The sequence below is a fragment of the Triturus cristatus genome, chromosome 3_1 (assembly GCF_964204655.1).
Source record: "Triturus cristatus chromosome 3_1, aTriCri1.1, whole genome shotgun sequence".
NCBI classification, from domain to species: domain Eukaryota; kingdom Metazoa; phylum Chordata; class Amphibia; order Caudata; family Salamandridae; genus Triturus; species Triturus cristatus.
The window spans coordinates 25,178,704-25,198,207 of record NC_140583.1 but is presented as its reverse complement, the minus strand read 5'-3'; the positions used below and the strand labels follow the sequence as shown (position 1 = coordinate 25,198,207).

General features: G+C 46.2%; 1 protein-coding gene across 6 annotated transcripts in view; it reads left to right on the top strand.

Moving 5' to 3' along the window:
• ATG13 (autophagy related 13) overlaps positions 1 to 19,504 on the top strand; it is a 487,446-nt gene that overhangs the window by 51,314 nt on the left and 416,628 nt on the right. For all 6 annotated transcript variants that reach the window (XM_085646672.1, XM_085646671.1, XM_085646670.1 and 3 more), the window contains exon 2: positions 11,717 to 11,798. In XM_085646672.1, the coding sequence (XP_085502798.1) occupies positions 11,730 to 11,798 (69 nt within the window). In that variant the 5' untranslated portion in view covers positions 11,717 to 11,729. The remainder of the gene's footprint in view (positions 1 to 11,716; positions 11,799 to 19,504) is intronic.

Sequence of the window (19,504 nt, the reverse complement as noted above, 5' to 3'; positions counted from 1 at the left end):
GTACAGCGAAATTGAATCTAGTGCAATTTGTGACATATTTTTAATTGATATATATATATATGGCTTGTTTCTAGAGATTCCCCTGACGAAGGGCTATGTTTTAAGCCCGAAATGCATTGGGATTTGCCTTCCGAAACTGTGAATTCTCGTTGAGAAGAAGCATTGTTCTGTTAACTTTTTCTTGCTATTTAGTAAATACCATATGGACACATGGATTCAGCTTCGACATTCATTTGTGTTTTAAGCATGGAGAATTAACTACTATGATGATTTAAATGTTATAAAATTGGTGTCACTCTTGAATAACTGTTTCATTTGTCCAGACAACATTTGTGATAGTACGTTATTTATTTATGTTTAACACCAATATGCCCCACCTGGGCTCTGAGTAGTGCACTTGTTTTTCTAAACATTTGTTTAGATTTTTTCTTGACATTACTTTAACAGTTTGGGGCACTTTGCGCTGCCTGATATGCTGACAAATGGGACAATGTAGAATAACATTTTTGATTAAATCTAGGGGAATATAAATTCCTCGATCAGCAGCCCACCTGCTAGTGGCTTTCTCTCCAAAGTGTCCTGCTTTCTGGTGGGCCCATTTCGCCAATCCCGCAAAATCAGAATCTTGCCTGTCCACCACTGCCTCAGCAATTTTAGATTTCTCATCTGCAATGTTATGAAAGAATTTGTCAAGAGAGTCTATCGGGGTATGAGCATCCACATGGAAGATTGTAACAGTACTCTGTGGGAGCATTTCCCAAATCTCCTGCCATAATTCTTTTCCCCACAGTTCTTTTGAATGGATTCTCCAACTATGGGAATGCCAAGTCGGTAACCAAACTGCCAGCCCATTGGCAGTAGACCAAGAATCGGTGAAAATATGACATGTGCCAGGTAACTCTTGTTTCAGAACTTGATAAACAGCATAGAGTTCAGCAAATTGACTGCTCTTACCCTCACCAGTTGTACTCAGCAATTTTTGTGTGATCGGATTATAGGACACCGCCTTCCAATGCCGTTTCGTCCCTATGAACCTTGCTGAACCATCCGTAAACCAGACATGGTTTCTGTCCTCTGCGGACAAATCATCAAAAGGTCTACCCCACTTAACAGGAGACTCCTGTACTAAAGGTACGGAACATTCACTCTCAGTCTCAGTTGATGGCGCCCGTGCCACCTGCTCATGCAAAGATGCAACTCCTTTTTGTCCCACACGTGCCCTGTCTTGTATATACCATTTCCATTTAATCACACTCGCCTCTTGAGCGTGTCCAATTCGGTGAGTTTTCGGCGAACTCATAACCCACTGCATGATAGGAATTTCAGGTCGCAAAACTATATCATGTCCCAAAGTCAATTGCTCGGTATCCACCAGAGCCCAATAACATGCAAGTAACTGTTTCTCAAAAGGTGTAACGCTCACCAGCATCAGGTAACTTTTTAGTCCAGAAACCTAACGGTACTCTACTCTTGCCTTGTTTCTGCCACAAACTCCAATTCGCATAAAGGCCTTGTACAGACAAATTCAAATCCACATCACCATCACATACAGGCCATAAATCCAGAGCATGCTGAATTGCTTCTTTTGCCAGACTGAACGCATCTTGCTGTGGTTTATCCCATTCAAATGCATTCTTTTTACGAGTGACCTGGTACAAAGGGGCCAATATTTGACTCAAATGAGGAATATGCTGGCGCCAAAAACCAAACAAACCAATGAAGCTTTGGGCTTCTTTCCTATTCCTCGGAACTGCAAAATCAAGAATTTTCTGTTTAACCTGAGGGATCACTTCTCGGTGCCCCTCATGCCAATTAATACCCAAAAATTTCACAGCCTGGGACGGACCTTGTAACTTATCCGGGTTTATTTCCCAACCTTTCTCACGCAGGCACTCAATGACTCTGTCCAATTGGGTCTGAACTTCCTCTTGTTTCGCCTTGGATCAAAATATCATCAATATAGTAACATATCTGAATTTGCGGATGAACCGGTATCTCAGCCAAATGCTCTGCCACCAGCCGGTGACATATCGTAGGACTATGCACATAGCCCTGGGGAAGACTTCTAAACGTCATCTGACGCCCGTTCCACGTAAAACTGAATTGTTCCTGACACTCAGGGGCAATCGGAATCGAAAAGAAAGCATTAGCAATATCAATGGACGCATACCATGTACCTGGATGTTTTTGTATTCTTTCAATTAGGGTAATAACATCCGGTACTGCAACAGTCAAAGAGGGTGTGTGTCTATTCAATTCTCGATAATCAACAGTCATGCGCCAAGAATTATCACTCTTACGTACAGGCCAAACAGGATTATTCCAAGCAGAAGTAACTGGTGTTATAACTCCTGCATCCACCAACTCCTGAATAGTAGTACTAATCTCTTCATGACCACCTGGAATACGATACTGCTTCTGACGAACCACTTTTGTCGCCTGGGGAACTTTTATGGGGGGCATTCTTAAACGACCAACCCGTACAGGCCTGGACGATATATAATGTTTAGTTCCAAATTGGTAACATCCATCATCTAAGTGCAAAGTCATTCCTTTCAAAATATCAATTCCAATTATGAATTCTAAGAGTGGTACCACTAATACAGAGTATTCTTTTCTAGGAATTCTACCTATTCTCATTTCAAGTAAAGTTTGAACTGCGGGAGTTTCCTTTCCACCTAATCCGGTAATTGTAAAAGGCTGACCTTTAAACTTCTTTGATTTTCCATGAATAAGAGTGGCCTCCGCTCCTGTATCTACCAATGCTCGGGCCCTTTGGACATTACGATGTCTCCAATAAATATCAATATCTACATAGGGTCTATTATCTCTGTGAGCCCATCTGTGTACTGGAGCTTGACCTATTTCCTAGTCATTTTTACTGCGTTCTGTGTACCAGGATAAATCAGGATAAAGACTCTCACGTTTCCCAGGTATCGATACCTCCTGTTCATATCCATCTCCATTACGAAATGGATTCCTGTTCTCTGCATTGTACTGCGGGTTTCGATCGGCCAATCTGTGTCGATCCTCTCTCCTTCTCAACTCAGGGGATTGATCCCTATCATCTCTACGTCTGCTGTTAACATAATCATCTCTCCCCCTCTCTCTTTCCCCCTCTCTCTCCCTGTCTCTCTCATTACGGGGGGACAAATCACGTACATAACGTCGATCATCACGACGATCAGAGCGCCCACGGCGGTCGTCATCACCGCTACCGTCAGAAAAACCACGATCACACTCAGTTGTCCGAACATGCCGGGCACCCTCCTTTCGATCCAAGCCACGTTTGCGAAACATTTCCCACAAACGAGAAGTAGTCTCACCGTCAATGTCCTCCTTCCGCACACCATCGGCCATAAGACCAAAAAACATATCACGTCTAGTAAGTTTATTGTCACCAGGAGTACGAGTGTCAAGCCGGGATTGCCGTTCAGGTTTAAACCACTCACCCAACTCACCGAGTTGGCGTACCGATTCCAGCACCATAGACAATATGTTACCAGTCTGATTAATCAATAAAGTCATCATGACCTGCTTATAAGCAACAGGGGAAGAACGAATAATACGATTCCGCACAGAAGATGTCAACAAACCATCAAGCAACCTGTCAGCAGTATTCAGAAAAATTGCCGTTTTCATCACCTCCTCTTTGAGACGTTGTGCAGCATCGCGCAAAGTATACCACGGTTTGTCATTCACAGGCCAGTCAGACTCGGTAGGATATTTTTGATTACAACCCTCAGTCGCCAATTGAAGCAAAGAAATTTGACCACCAACATTAAAGTTACGAAAATGATCCTGTACAGTAGAATCCGAACTCAAGGAACAAAACTTCAAACAATCGCCAGCATCCAACATAATGCCAGCAGCGCCCAGTTCATAAAGGCGCACCATCCATGTGAGTAAGGTCTCACCAGGTCGCTGCCGAAATCGCTGCAAAATATCACTAATTTCTTGTTGAGTAAAATCCTCCAAAGAGTCTAAAGCAATACCATTCGGAGCACCGGGAGCCTGCTGCAACTTCCGCCGAAAAACTGGATGCACCGAGACCACGGGACGAGCATCACAAGGAGCTCGACCAGTACACGTAGAGGAACAATCAGTGTAAGAAGCATCGACCCCACTCGAAGGACGAGCGCAATCACGGGGTGCACCATCAGAGGCGCAAGAAGCAGACTTACAATCACGGCCGGAGCGAGAGGACTCGCGCTTGGCAGACTCCTCACCCGAGGAAGGAGAATCACTCGAGTTCCAGATATTACCATCCCATTCATCAGGATTCCAATCCAGTCCGGCTTTCGCCACGACCAGACGCACCTTTCGCGTCGAAACCCGACCACGCCTATTCTTGTATTTATAACGAGCAATTCGCACAGCCGCCCTCTCGGCAATAGTTTGGTACGTGTCAAGTTTGTCAGCAAGCAATGTATTTTGACACCGCAACAAAGTATGAGCATTCTGAATCTCAACAAAATTCGCTTCCACATCCTTATGCAATTTTTGTAACTTCAACAACCTCTCATGCAGAATCCTGTACGCAGACAGAACAATCCAACCTCTGCGCCCCAAAACGGGAAGCTCATCACCCTTAGAAACCGGCGCCTTCTGTAAACAAGTAATCACATTAGCCGGCTCCGCCAGCTCCAAAAAAGAATTCCAATTCTCACTCAAACCAGTAGAATCAGCCCATTCACGGGCTAAGGCTTCATAAGGCGTTGAATCCCAGCCGGGAATATCAACGGGCAACTTAAAAGTAGATTTCGACTTTCTAGAAAACATCTCGGAAAAGAAAGAAAAAGAGAAAAGAAAGAAAGAAGAGAAAGAGAAAAAGAAAAAAAACTACACACACAATTATATATAAATAATATACAAACGAAACCACGCACGCGCCGAAAGCAAACACGATACAACCACAACGCACACAGGTTTCGTAAACGGTTTGTGACGCCAAATGTTCTGCTTGGGTTTTCGGATCAGATAGAACCCGCTCATCAGAGCCTCACTAACCCAGCCAGAACGTTACCCCCTCCCTAGGGCCTATTTACAATAGGTAACCACATATATCTACCACCTAAGGACAGGGAATTCCTACTATACATACCAAGACCTCTTATAATCGGCGGCCTCGCGATCCCATACAGATCCAGACCTCTCTGCCCATACGACAGTATCACAAGTGGCGGCCTCGCGATCCCATACGAATCCAGACCTCTCTACCCAGACGGCAGTATCACAAGTGGCGGCCTCGCGATCCCATACGAATCCAGACCTCTCTACCTAGACGGCAGTCTCAGCACAATCGGCGGCCTCGCGATCCCATACGAATCCAGACCTCTCTGCCCATACGACAGTATCACAAGTGGCGGCCTCGCGATCCCATACGAATCCAGACCTCTCTACCCAGACTGCAGTCTCAGCACAATCGGCGGCCTCGCGATCCCATACGAATCCAGACCTCTCTACCCAGACGGCAGTCTCATACGACAGTTCATCCTATGATCACCATAACATACAAAAAGGGAATCAGTCTCACTATTCATCAGATCACACAAGGACTGCCAGTTCGAGCATAGCCTGTTCTCCGGTTCGAGGGGCTCCTCTTTCCCTTATTCAGTTACCACTTACCTGATCAGGGTTAACATCTGTTCATGTAGCCGCAGCTGACTAGAAGAATAGGCTACCCTCTCATACAAGAACACGCAGCACATGTTGGTTCACTACAAACTGGGTACTTTATTACTCATTACATACGCAATCACATAACATTACAATATAACACATAACCTGCAAAGAAAAGTGAAAGATTAAGTTGTACACTCTAATAAGAAAGGGTCGATATCACCTTAGTAGTATGTAGCCTGCACTCAGTGGTCATCTAGGTTCCCTTCTCGTCTGTGCCTCGGCTCGCCTGGAAGTCACACCTCCGCAGTCACGGATACATGTCTGCACCACTATGCGCTGTTCTCTTCACCCTTCTCCGAGTCACTGGGACCTCTTCCTTCTCGGCTACTCTCTCCTCTCTGGCTATTCTGCTAGGAGAGTATCTGTCTCTCGGTTCTTCTCCGCCTTCAAGATGGCGTCTGTCTTCCCTGGAATAAGTAGTAGCTTTACTGCTAACGGCTAGAAGCCGCCTACGGACTGAACATGTAACTGCCTCAGACTTTCACTAATATAGAGGTGCGTTTCCTCATGGAAAATTCCGGCCCGTAACCTGCCGCCCACCAAATTCTTGTACCTCCCCGTACCAAGGACACGTTCCCAGCCGGCCGGCCTGATGTAGTGTCTTCGGCATGAAGAAAAATACAATCCTTCGATAAGGGCCGGCCTGAACCGGTTCTCTCCAAGCGAATAACACCTCATAACTAAAACATTACATTTGACCTAGAAGCATCCCAAGCTGCCGGAGCAGAAAGAAAGATGGAGTCCCTCCCGTTTGAGGCCTACCAGGCCTGAATTCAGCACGGCTCCATGAAATACCCTCACTACAGGACAGGTTATCCCTAATACTAACGAATCTATCCCCTAGGCTATGTGTGCAAGCCCTGATCTATGGGGAAGAGCACAGGATCATGTCGAAGTGCCTAGTAAATAGGCTCCATTCACTACTCTAACCCTTAGACTTGAATGATAAGAGACTGAAGTCACATTCCATCATTGTTCCTCACAAGAAGGCCGGGAAAATCGAGCAGAACAGACGAGTTGATGATCTTAGTCCAGAGGGGTAGAACTAGGGGACTGAAGTCTTTTAGGTAATTAGCCGGTAGCGGGTCTATGAAATGATTGGAGGGTTTCAGAGAAGTTAGCGTCTTTAATATGTGATCTTCACTGTAAGTGTTAAAGTGGGACCAAGTTGCGTTGTTTTTTAGTTTAAATTTTGGGAGGTCATTTTCTTGAGCCTCTGCCATGGGCAGAGCTGGGTTCTTTTTCCGGTCTGCAATGTCTAAGAGGTCTTTTCGTAGGTCTGATTTAATGGATTCCGTCTTGGTCGCGAAGAAGGCGGAAAATTTGTCACAATTGGGAAGAGAGGGTGGGATCATGTTAGGGAGATTGGGAAGGTTATTGGTCTGAGCTTTGATAAGATCGAAAAGCTTTTTGGGGCGGATCCTGGCCCGGTCTAGTTGTGATCTGAAGAAGACGGTTTTCGCTTTTCTGATCTTCCTAAAGTAAGCGTTTCTGGAGAATCTGAGAAGCTTGAGGTGATGAATAGATGGGTCAGCTCTCCAACGACGTTCCAATAATCTGAGAGAGCGTCTGTCATCATTTAGTCTCCCATCGTACCAGGGTGTGACTCTTTTGTAGAAGTACTTTTCAGTTGAAGCGGGGCAATATTGTCAAGTAGGTTGTTCATGGAATGGAAGTAGTGACTGGTCCGCTCCTGAACATCCTTGAGGTCTTTTGGGGGGGGGGGGGGGTGGAGGTGGTTCGAATTAACTGATGCTATAAGGTTAGAGCCGGCGTTTTCAGGTTTCTCTTCCAGGTCTTAGTTCTCAAGGGTTGTGTTGGGCGTCGTTTAATCGTTTCCAAGATTTGGAAAGAAATGACATGATGGTCAGACCAGTCGCAAGGGAGAATCGAGACAAGTTGAGTGGCGCTAGCTTTGGAAATTATTAGGTCTAGAGTGGCACCTTTGTTGTGTGTCGGGCTGTTACATATTTGGATAAGATTGAGGTCAGCGAGGAAAGCTTTGAGGCTGTTTACCCCTGGGTCGTTCACGTCATCCCAGTGTAGGTTGAAGTCACCCAAGAAGATTTGCTTATTTTGTTGGTTGTCATTTGACGTTAGAATGTCCATGAGGTGTTCTATGAATGTTAGGTTGTCTCCGGGCGGGTGGTAGAAGGTGTGTAGAGAGCAAATTTGTTTGTTTTTGTTGGCTATGTTTAAGCAAAGATATTCGCAGGAGGGTACCGTAGGGGCAATAGAGATGGAAACTGTAAGGCTGATCTGGTGAATGCAGGCTAACCCACCTCCTGGTCTGTCAGCTCTGTCTAGTCTGGTGATGTCATAGTTAGGGGGTAGCCGGATGTCCATGATGGGGGTATATGTTTCCTTTAACCAGGTTTCCGTCAGGATCAAAATGTCTGGTTCGTTAGCAATAAGTAGGTCAGCTATATCAGCTGCGTGTCTAGACGCGGATCTGCAGTTCAGCAGGATACAGCTTAGATTCTGCTTGATGGATGCTTCACTTGTGAGGGGTGTTCTAGTAAGGTTATTTTCAACAATACCTCTGGCGTTGTCTGGTGGGTCTGTATGAGTAGGTAGGTATAGCAGGTATTCGGGAGTCTGTGTGTGCAATAGCTGGAGGTCCAGCGTTATGTGTAGGGTGCGGTAGCTCATAAGAGTGAAGGAGCGCTTTTAATTCTGAGTCGGATGGATGGTTTAACATCCTGAATGGGCGTGAGATGTCATTCGGGTACGGGACAGTGCTCCAGCTTGGAGGCCCCCTAGCCTGGGAGCATGCACGACGATGGTGGGTGCGTCTTACGGTCTTGGGGGGTGTGGAAGAACTGAGTTCCTGTGAATAACGAAAGGGTCTAGGTTGTTGTACAATAAGGTCGTGCAGTGTACGGATGTCTGATTTGATTTGTTGGAGGGCTGAGAGTAGTTTGTCAAGATTCAGGACAGGTGTGAAAGTTTCCTTATTGGAAGGGTGTGCCATGTCGGAAAGCTGGGTAGTGGCCTAATCAATGTCCTGTAAGGGGGGGGTTGAGTTTGGGGACGAGGTAGATAGCTCTATCTGAATGGGTGTCAGCGGGAAGGGGAAGTGAGGAAGTCTTAAGAGGGGGGGCGTGAGGGGTGGTTACGCACTGATCAGTAGGTGTAAGGGTGGGGCTGACGTGCCAAAGGAGAGTACTGGAAGTATCGGAGAGGGGAGAGGGTGAGAAAAATAGCTTAGGGTGAGGATTGTGAGATATGGCTGTGCCGGAGTCTATGAGGGTGTAGGAGGGGCTGACGGACTGAGTGGAGGAGTTGGGGGTGAAGGTGAGGGGTGGGGGAGATGTTGCGATGTGAGGGGGGGAGAGAGAGACAATAGGGCCCGGAACAGTCGGGGTAAAGGTGGGGCTGACGTGTGTAAGGAAGGGGCTGGGAGTATAGGAAGGGTGGGAGAAAACGAGCAAGGAGAGGAGTTTGATTGAGCTATGTTACTGCCTGGGTCTGTGATGGAGTGGGAGGGGATGACAGGGTGATAAAAGGAATTGGGTGTGGGGTGGAAGGGTGGGGGAGGTGGTGAGAGGGTAAGTGGAGATGAGTTGAGAGGGGGTTAAAAGTAGGAGTGCGACGTTAGATGGTGAGTCGTTGGGATCTGGACCTAAAGTAGAAGCTTATGAGGACAGGAGGGCATTCTGGCTAACCTCGGGATCCAGATGGGGGCTGACATGATCGGAGCGATTGGAAGGAGAGGAGGGGAGCGTAAGAGTGACTCTCTCCTTGATGCGAGGGAAAATGTGATCAATCAAGTTGAGGTTATGGTCGGATGCTTGGATGAGGATGATACCGTTTTGATAGATATTGATAGTGGCTACCGCGTTAAAGAATAGGGAGGGAAGGATGGATATTGTGAATCCGTGCACGGTTTTCTTCATGCGCGATACCCTGAAGAGAGCGAGAAAGGCCTTTCTCCATTGAGCTCTTCTTTTAGTGTAAAGGATGATATCGTTCTTAATGAGCCCTTTGTTCATTGAGAAGTAGGGGTCAGTTATAGGGGTTTCAGGATGAGCTTTTAATAGGTTGTGTTTGAAGCTTTTCGCTGCTTTTTTTGATAGGTTAGGGGGGTAAGTGATGGAATAGGTGAAGTTACCGGAGCGTTCCATAGTGTCGGAGCCACAGGGGAAAGGCGGACGGGGGGATGGCAGAGTAATAAGTTGTCCTAGAGGGGAAGAGAGTGACCCAGTTGAGAGCGTTTCTGCCCTATAAGGGGGGAGAGAGACAGTAAAGTGTGGGGGAAAAGTTAGGCCGCGATTGCTAATTTGTTAGCAGATTGGAGAGGGGCTAGCAAGGAAGGTCTTATTCTGATTAAGAAGGATCTTCTGCGCTCCGTCTAAAAGGCGCAATTCGCGTTGCTCAAAAAACATAAGGCTCTTTGTGCCCATTCCAATGTTTCACTTGGGTCAAGGGGAGTATTGGAGTCTTGAGCTCTGACCGCTAAATCAAGAATCTTTGTGAGGGGTCCAGAAACGTCCAATAGCTTATCTTGGCATCCTCTCCATGCTACATCTCAGTTCTTCTAGGGGTCTTTGGCGAACCTATTGTGGAAGATTGTCATATTGGGGTCTAGTTCTGGGGTGTCTGGTACCTTGCCTAGGAGGGAGGGTCTAGAACATTCTGATTTAAGAGTAGTGCGCACTTCGCGCTCAAAACCCTGTCTGAGGTTCTCTTGGACGTAATGAGCCACCTCCACGTAAGGCACCCATTCTGTCTACCTCGGATGAATGAAATTTTTTGGATCGAATAACAGATTTTTATTAGGGTTTTTAGAGCTCACGTTGTGAATCGTACGTTTGTGTTTTGTTGCTCTATCAGGCAATTCGGTGTCTTGGTCAGAATCTGACGTCTCTGGCGCGGCAGGAGAAGACTCCTCCGCCTCCCCCAGGTTTGAGAGGGAAGAATTTCCTGAAGGCCCAGAAGGGAGGGAGCCGCCATTGCCATGATCTTTGAGGACAATAGATGCCATCTGGGATAACATTTCTGCCAAGGAATGCAATGAGGGTCACCCAGTGATTCATGGAAAACTTGTTTCCCAAAATATTTTAGGGGTTTTGTGAAGAGTTGCAAAGCCTTAATCAAAGCCCTGTTAACTGAACTCTGTACATGGGAATCCAGGGTTTCTACTAACTGCTCCACCATTTGGTGCTCGTAAGGAACCTCTTCGAACTCGGCATAATCATTATAATCAGCCCATTGAGAATCCTCCTTGGCGTAGTATGCCATCTTGCTAAGGGAGTTGTGGAGGAGGTTCAGGGGGAAGGCAACCCAGGGGTGACACAACTTCTTCAGAACAAAAGGATAAACTTGCCTGTAAACTAAAACTATTTGTTTATTATTATTTGATTGATTATAGAGGGAGCAGGTGAGCAGAAAGTCCTATGGCCATCTGGGGTCACTGAAGGCACTGCTAAGTGGCTGCCCGTTCACCGAGGTGTGATCAGATCATAGCAGCTAAAAACTGAGTCTACAATGGGGATAGCTACCAAAGGCAAACTAGTCTGTCAGTAAGAGGAGCCAGGCATTGCTGGGAACACTCGGGGGTAGTAGAGCAAGCTGGGAAGGCAAGGAGAAAGGGCTTGGTCAGTAATTCAAAGTGTTGATAGTTCCGTAAATGGCTATTTTGAGTTGGTAATATCACAGTATCAAACAGGAGCTGACAGCGGTGTTGATGTGAATGATGCAGCAGGTGCAGTGGCACAGGGGCCCATGGTTCTCGGGGACTCACTGCACTGTATTCCGGCTGCCTTTGATTCATTTCTTTTCTTTTTTTGCTTGCATGAGGGCCCATTGCTCTGCTTCTTTTGTCACTGGAGCTATAGCGATTGCCTTGTGGCCAACACATGAAGCTTTGTTGTGAAAAGTTGATGGAGGCCAAGCTAGTATCGAGAAGTGTGTTACAGAAGACTAGCATGTCCCTCAGTGTCGGTCTGGTGGAACCCTACACATTGTGATGCTGTAAACCATTGATTGCTCTGTGGATGAGAATATTATTCTGCTTGCTTCCATATAGATTTCCTGATGCCATGGACAGTGATCTCAATGCCCAGGACAGGAAGGACCTGGACAAGTTCATCAAGTTCTTTGCCCTGAAGGTGAGTGGAATCTGGCACAGTGGGACTTAATTAGATAAAGAGTACATTGCATTTGTGAGAGTTGGAGGAATCTGACACTGGCTTCTCTGAGAGTTTCAGAAATCTGTCCATGGCGTGCCAGTACGAGAAGTAATGCTCTTTTTCTGAGTGTGATGGACAAATTCATGTCCCACCAGCTCAAGAAGTAATGCCTTTCTTTCTGTGTTTGATGAATGTATGTCATGCCCGCTCGAGAAGTAATGCCTTTCTTTCTGTGTTTGATGAATGTGTCATGCCAGCTCGAGAAGTAATGCCTCTTTTTCTGATTGTGATGAATCTGTCCTTGTCGTGCCAGCTTGAGAAGTAATGCCTCATTTTCTGAGTGTGATGAATCTGTGTCATGCCGGCTCGAGAAGTAATGCCTCTTTTTCTGAGTGTTTTAAATCTGTGTTATGCCCACTCGAGAAGTAATGTTTTTCTTTCTGTGTTTGATGAATGTATGTCATGCCAGCTCGGGAGATTTGCCTGTTTTTAGGTCTCGCCTGGCGAAAGCAGCGCATGTGCTGCGCTAGCCAGTAGAGCTCCTTTTGGAATCAATTCTGCGAGGGCTCTCATGCACGCGTCGGCAATGGACAAAGATGGCTGCTCTCGCCATTTGTCTATTGCAAACAGCATGCGCGTGTACGTGGGACTGTGGACTGTGGCATTTTGTTGCCATAGCAGCAAAATGCCACTTTGCGTTTTTTTTTTATGTCAGTCCCCCTGGGGCACAAGCAGGCATCCACTTCTGTCTTTTTGCTGCGATCAGCTGTCCTGACAGAAGTGGATGCCTGCTTGTGCCCCGGGGGAACTGCAGGACAGCGGTTAGCATTTGCAATGCAATAGGTCTCGCATTTATGCGAGTTTGAGCTATTGACATTGCAAATGACAATGCCTTTTATTTATGTTTTAAAAACGAAAAACAGAATAAAATGCATTGCCATTTGCAAAGTCAATAGCTCAAACTCGCGTAAATGCGAGACCTATTGCATTGCAAATGCTTGTTCTGAGTGTGATGAATCCGTCATGCCGGCTCGAGAAGTAGTTACTCTTTTTCTGAGTGTGATGAATTTATATCATGCAGGCTCAAGAAGTAATGCCTCTTTTTATGTCTCGCATGGCGAGGACCTTTTGGAATCAATACGATTCCGATGTGCACGTGGTGGGACAAAAGGGACAAGATGTGCACGCGCAGACTGGAGGCTTCACAGGCGGCGTGACACTAGGCACTTTTTTTGGGACTTTTTTTGGGGGGGGGGAGAAAGCACGGCGTTTCTTGTTCGGTTTCTGTTTTCCTTTGGTTTGTTTGTCGCTTAGTTTTAGTGGGCACTAAGAAAACCGACTCTGGTGCTTTATGGAAGGTTTTCGTGCGAGGTTCGTTTTTCTTTATTTTACCTTTTTAACACTTTGTTGCTGGATTGGTGCACTAAAACTAAACAAGCACGTTGATGGCATTGACACTTTATTTGAAATATGTATTTTTCTTTTTTCTTTATTAAAACGTAGTAGCTGCATTGGTACATTGAAACTATACACGCACGCTGAAGGAATTTACACTTCACTGCATTCAAACAAAGCTCATATGTTGTGTGGAAGAACGATAGCGATCTATATAGCTATGCTTTCAGTTCTTAACCAGAGCCCATTCAGTTCTCCTCAGTTACCCCTCCCTCCTTGTCGCACCCTCTTCACTGCCTAGACAACATGGTGTCCGCGCCTACCAAACAGCTTACATTCTGGCAGCCTGTCTCTTTTCACCGAATGAGACAATTACAATATAAATACACAGCAACAAAATCACAAGCACGCTCTCAATAATATGCCGCATAAGAAGCAAAACACAATGCAAATGTGCATTTTTTCAAGCACACATAATCCTATACCAAACTCAAAGTTACAATAAAAAGATCCAGATACTGTCCTGTTAACAGCACGTCAAACGAGTGCTGCATCTGGGATACATTACTTATCAGGTGTATCCCAGATGCAGCACTCGTTTGACGTGCTGTTAACAGGACAGTATCTGGATCTTTTTATTGTAACTTTGAGTTGAACCCCTTCAGTGCCCATGACGAGCTGGACTCGTCATGGGCTGCGGTGGCGCTGTGCCCATGACGAGTCCAGCTCGTCATGAACTCCGCCCGCTAATACAAAGCGAGGCACTGGGCGGGGAAAGGGGCGGGCATGCAAGGGGTTAAAGACTACTTCTCTGTTTACATTTGGGGGATGCTCCGAAAGCAAAGCAGGTATTTAATAACGTAACCACATGCAAACTCTACACCATACAAATGCATAAATAATCACTATGCCATCTTAATTTTAGTAATTCGCACATAGTTAAGGTGCATTAAGACAGTCTGCCCTTACCCTCACTATTAGCACCAAACTGCATGCACACCATTTTGTCACCCTAACCTGCCACATGTTTTTTAAAAAATCAATTCAGACAATGTGTGCATATAATATACTCATGTTTTTTCAAACCTATTGCATTATGACTTCATTAGCCTTTTGCATTGTATATCTTTACATATTTTAGGGCTATTGCTTTGCTAGGGGAGGGAGGTGAACGTATATACCAGAAAATATTTGTAACCTTATTACCCACGCAATCCAAGTAGCTGCTGTCTGGGAATTCCGTGCATGGCATGTAACACAAGAGACCTACATACTTCCCAAACACGTAAAGCAGATGCCAGCAGAGAGTGTTTAATCAGTCCGCCATCTTGTTATGTCTCCTTATGGCATTTGCGATACCAGGGCAATTTTGGGGGATTTCTGATTTTTCACATTATGGCAGGTTGTGGGTGCTTGTGACATTTCTGAAAGCAGAAAATCTCTAAGTACAGTGCACAGTGGTGCCTGAGACCTGTCTGACTGCAGTGCACTGGTTGTACATGTGAGATCTCCGTGTGAAGTGCGTGGTGGCACCTGCAACACCTCTGACTGAAGTGCGCTGGTGGTACATGTGAAATCTCAGAGTGCATTGCACTGGTGAATGTGTCAATAACTGATTCCTGAGGCAATCTTGTATTCCTGAATTAGACTACATAATCCAGTGTGTAGCAATTGTATAGCTCTTCAGTCCCTGGTTGCACAGCAGCCAGGATAATGTACTGCATAGCTAAACACTTATAAGGTCTCAGGGGCGAGACCTAATGCCTATGCCAATGCTTGTTCTGAGTGTGATGAATCTGTCATGCCGGCTCGAATTGCATAAACTTACCAACATTATCCGATCACAAGACCTAATCTCCCTCTCCTATGCCGATGATACCCAACTCATCCTTTCCCTGACGAACAAGACAACTACCACCAGAACCAACTTCACCAAGTTCATAACCATGGTAGCAGACTGGATGCAAACCAACTGCCTGAAGCTGAACTCCGACTAGATGGACATATTGGTTTTCGTCAACAAAGACCTCCCCATGGGACTCAAACTAGTGGCTGTCAAGCTAGAACTAACACCCACAGACCTTGCAAGACATCTAGGGATCATCCTATATGATAAGCTCAACATAACAGCTGAAGTCAACGCTGTGTGCACCTCCTGCTTCCACATCCTACGCACGCTGTGAAAGATCTTCCAATGGTTGCCTCAGAACACATTGCTCAAGCACTCATCACGTGCAGGCTGGACTATGGCAACACACTCTATCCTGGAATCTCTAAACAACTCCTACACAGACTCCAGACCATCCAGAACACAGCTGCAAGACTCCTCCTCAACCTGCCGCACCCACATCACACCGCACTTCACGAAACCTCACTGGATCTCACTGGATCTCCATTCACAAGTGCACCCAATTCAAACTTTTCACACACGCATACAAATCCCTACACAACATAGGACTCGAATACCTGAACAGCTGCATAAACTTTCATCAGCCAACTGATCACCCACGCTCTGCCTCACTCTCACTAACACAACGCACCCAAGATATGGAACGACTCCCTCAAAATATCCGAGCCTCCTCTTGAGTTCTGCAAGAAGCTGAAGACCTGGCTCTTCATTTAAACACCTTGGGAACAACACACCTACCCAAGCGCCTGGATACTCCTTCGGGTGAATAGTGTGCTATATAAATTAACATAACATAATATAAACGGAAAAGGGCTTCTATCTAGTTTTTTCTTTTTTTTACTTCTTAGTTGCAGCCCGACTGTGTGCTACCTGCTGATGTGCTGAGATCCACCAGAGATAATGATTGTGTCTGCAAGTTGAGCAGGAGTTCAAATTGTGACAGCTTTGTAAATGATGCTGCTGGTTTTGAAAATGGTGCATGCCAGCTTGGACTTCCATCAGGATAGCGGTGAGGTGGACCCATTTCTTCAGGCACTGAACGAGGCATGCTGCAGCATATAGGATGCCTTTTAATGGTGACATTATGGACCTTTGGAGGCCATTGCCACCATCCAGATGTGAGAGGATGATGACTTGAACAGCAGTACTGAAGTTGCTTTTTTGGAAGAAACGGTGTGACTTTCTTTATAAAAGAGAGCCGGTTCCAGGCCTCTGTGTGTTTTTGGCATTTTGTTTGTTGAGGGTGAGGTCGGTGTCCGGGGTGAATCCAGGTCACTTGGCATTCAATGAATGTTGTGTTTCTAAGCCGTCAAGGTTCATGTCGTTGATCGAGGTGTGTGCTGCATCTTGTTTATTGATCTTGCCAAATAACAGGAATCGGGTCTTGGTTAGATTGAGCTCTATGTAGGTGCTGGGCATCCAGGTCTAGATGATGTGCAGGTAGGGTTTTAGAGATTGGATGTCTGAAACAAATTAGACTTTCAAGTAGAGCTGTGTTTCTCCAGTATTGGGGTGTCTTTCATAGATTCACATGCTTGAATATTCCCCGTCGTCGGAGTGGGAGTCCCACGGTAAATAAAATGGCAATATATATATAGTATCATATACATAAATAATCACATAAATAGGGCTATACAGGTGTAAAAAAACACCAATAATGTACCTATATGAAAACTCCATAGGGATACATGGAGAGAGAAAAAAGACATTTGCAGTCTATCACTGTCATTATGTTAGTCCGAACTCCGGCCAATCAGGCGCCAGCACCTCTCCAGAACCTTCTCCTCAGAGCTCCTCACCTCAGATTTTCTACCGCACGTCGTGTGACAGGGAGTCTCCCTGAGCTCTGCTCAGTTTTTTTCTAGTCAGTCAGAATGTCTTCAAGTAAGAGATCTTTGTTTAGACCTTGTTCTTCGTGTGGAAAGCTGCGTTTATTTTCTGAGGACCCACACAGTAAGTGTATTTACTGTTTGTACCCAGATCATGAAGTGGCAAAATGTAAGTTTTGTAGAACCTTTTCTACAAAGACTTTAAAAGACAGAGAAGGCCGTCTCCTATTATGGCTACAGAGACTCAAGGATAAAGAAGACCCAGTTTCAGACATGGAAAGTCTTCTTTCTGGCCGTTCTCAGACAGCCTCTAAGCGCAGTAGTGTGCAGGAATTACCATCTCCATTCCTGAAGAAAAAGAAACTGTCTTTGACTCTGACAGCTGTCACATCTGCTGTCTCACCTACTGTTTTGTCGCCTTCGGGACAGAGTTCTCAGGCTGTAGAGGCGTCTACTTCCCAGTCCTCAGGAAAAAGACTGGCCGCCTCGTCGACGATGCTGCCGACGACGAGATCTGCAGTATCAGGTTCGTCGACGGTGACTCTGACGACGACTTCAGCTGCCTCGTCATCGACGAGTGTTCTGTCGACGCTATCCTCGTCGACGGTGACCATCAGCACTACAAGGGCGGTGACTTCTATTTTGCCCATTACATCGTCGTCGGCGAAGAAGGTAAAGGTACCGTCGACGCTAACCGTGTCGTCGACGAAGACGTCGTCGACCTCCTCGGCGTCCACCCCGTCGACGAAGAAGAAGAAGATCCCGTCGACGGGATCGTCGGCGGTGGCTTCGTCGACTAAAGCCTCGTCAACTAAAGCCTCGCCGGCGACGGCTCCGTCGACGGCGGCTCCGTCGACGGCGGCTCCGTCGACGGCGGCTCCGTCGACGTCGAGTTCGTCGACGAATGTTCCGTCGACCATCGTTCCTTTGATGACAGCTCCGTCGACGAGGCCTTCTCCGAAGACGTCCGCAGTCCATACCATGCAACAGTCAACGGCAGGTTCTTTCATAAAGATAAAGGTGAACAGGATATCATCTGCCCAAGGGTCAAGGAGGGAACAACTACCTCACGCAACTTCAGCGTCGCTTTCATCATCCACTGGGTTTCCCTTGACACCATTACCAACTGGTGCTAGCCTCGATAGGCAGGAACAGAGTATTCCTGTAGAGGATGCGCAGCCAAACGGAGTCCACCCGATACATTCCACGGCGCACCAATTACTACCTTTTTTCTTGCACCTAGCTAATGCTGGACTGTCTCATGCAACCTTACGGGTTTTCCTAGCCGCTATTTCCCGTTTCCGGCAGGATGGATCAAATTCCCTTTGTTCCTCAAGAATAATCCGCCAATTTGTTAAGGGTTTGTTTCGGAAATTCCCGCCAATTCGGCGCCCTCCTCCGTTGTGGCATCTTAACATTGTGTTGACGCAATTGATGAGACCTCCGTTTGAGCCCATTCACAAAGCCGACTTAAAATATCTAACTTGGAAGGTGGCACTACTTCTGGCACTAACGTCTTCACGTCGTGTCAGTGACATTCATGCTTTTACCATCAAACCTCCGTTCCTGCGATTCAAACCGGATGCTGTAGTGTTACGCACTAATCAATCATTCCTACCCAAGGTGCCTACTGATTTTCATATTAATGAGCCAGTAATATTAAAGACCTTTTTTGCTAATCCTCAGACACCTGCAGAGCAAAGATTGCATTCTTTGGACGTGAAGCGCTGCCTCAAGTTCTACATTAGTAAGACAGCTTTGTTTCGAAAATCCGATCAACTTTTTATAGCATATGGACGTTGTCATAAAGGACGTCAGGTTACTAAACCGACGATTGCACGCTGGATTTCGGCAGCTATTGTTTTCTGCCACCAGAAGGCAAACTAACCCCTTCAGTCTTCAGTGAGAGCACACTCCACTAGGGCAGTATCATCATCTACCGCCTTATTTGCTGGAGTACCTTTGCAACACATCTGCAGAGCAGCTACGTGGTCGACCAGACACACGTTTACTAAGCACTACTGCTTGGCAGCCTTAAGTGAGGAGGACACTGCAGTGGGACAGGCAGTGCTGCGCAATCTCTTTAAATAAGGTGAGCCTCTTCCTCCCGCCTCCCATATTGTTTCCATTGACTGTTTTTTCTCAATACGATTCATTGTATTTATACTCATGCTGTATGTCTACAAGTGTATGTAGAAATATATATATATATATTACCTACTGGCGGTCGCCAGTAGGTAGTTATAGTTAGGACCCCTTTTCCATAGGAAAACCTCAACATTCTATTTTGAATAACTTTGGCGCCGGTCGACGAATCCTCGCGAATTTTTCAAAATAGGTGAGGTGAAGCGCTACGCTCCGCTCCTACCTTGAACGTCTCGGGGGGATTCGTCAAGCGGGGGCTGAGATAAAAGGGGGGTCCCAAAACGCGTTTTTCCCATGCATTTTTCCATAGGACCTTTAGACACAGCTACAGCCCGAACGGCTGAACAGAATTACTTGAAATTTGGCAGAGAGGTAGTCCTCAGGTCAAGGAAGTGCCTTTTGTAGGT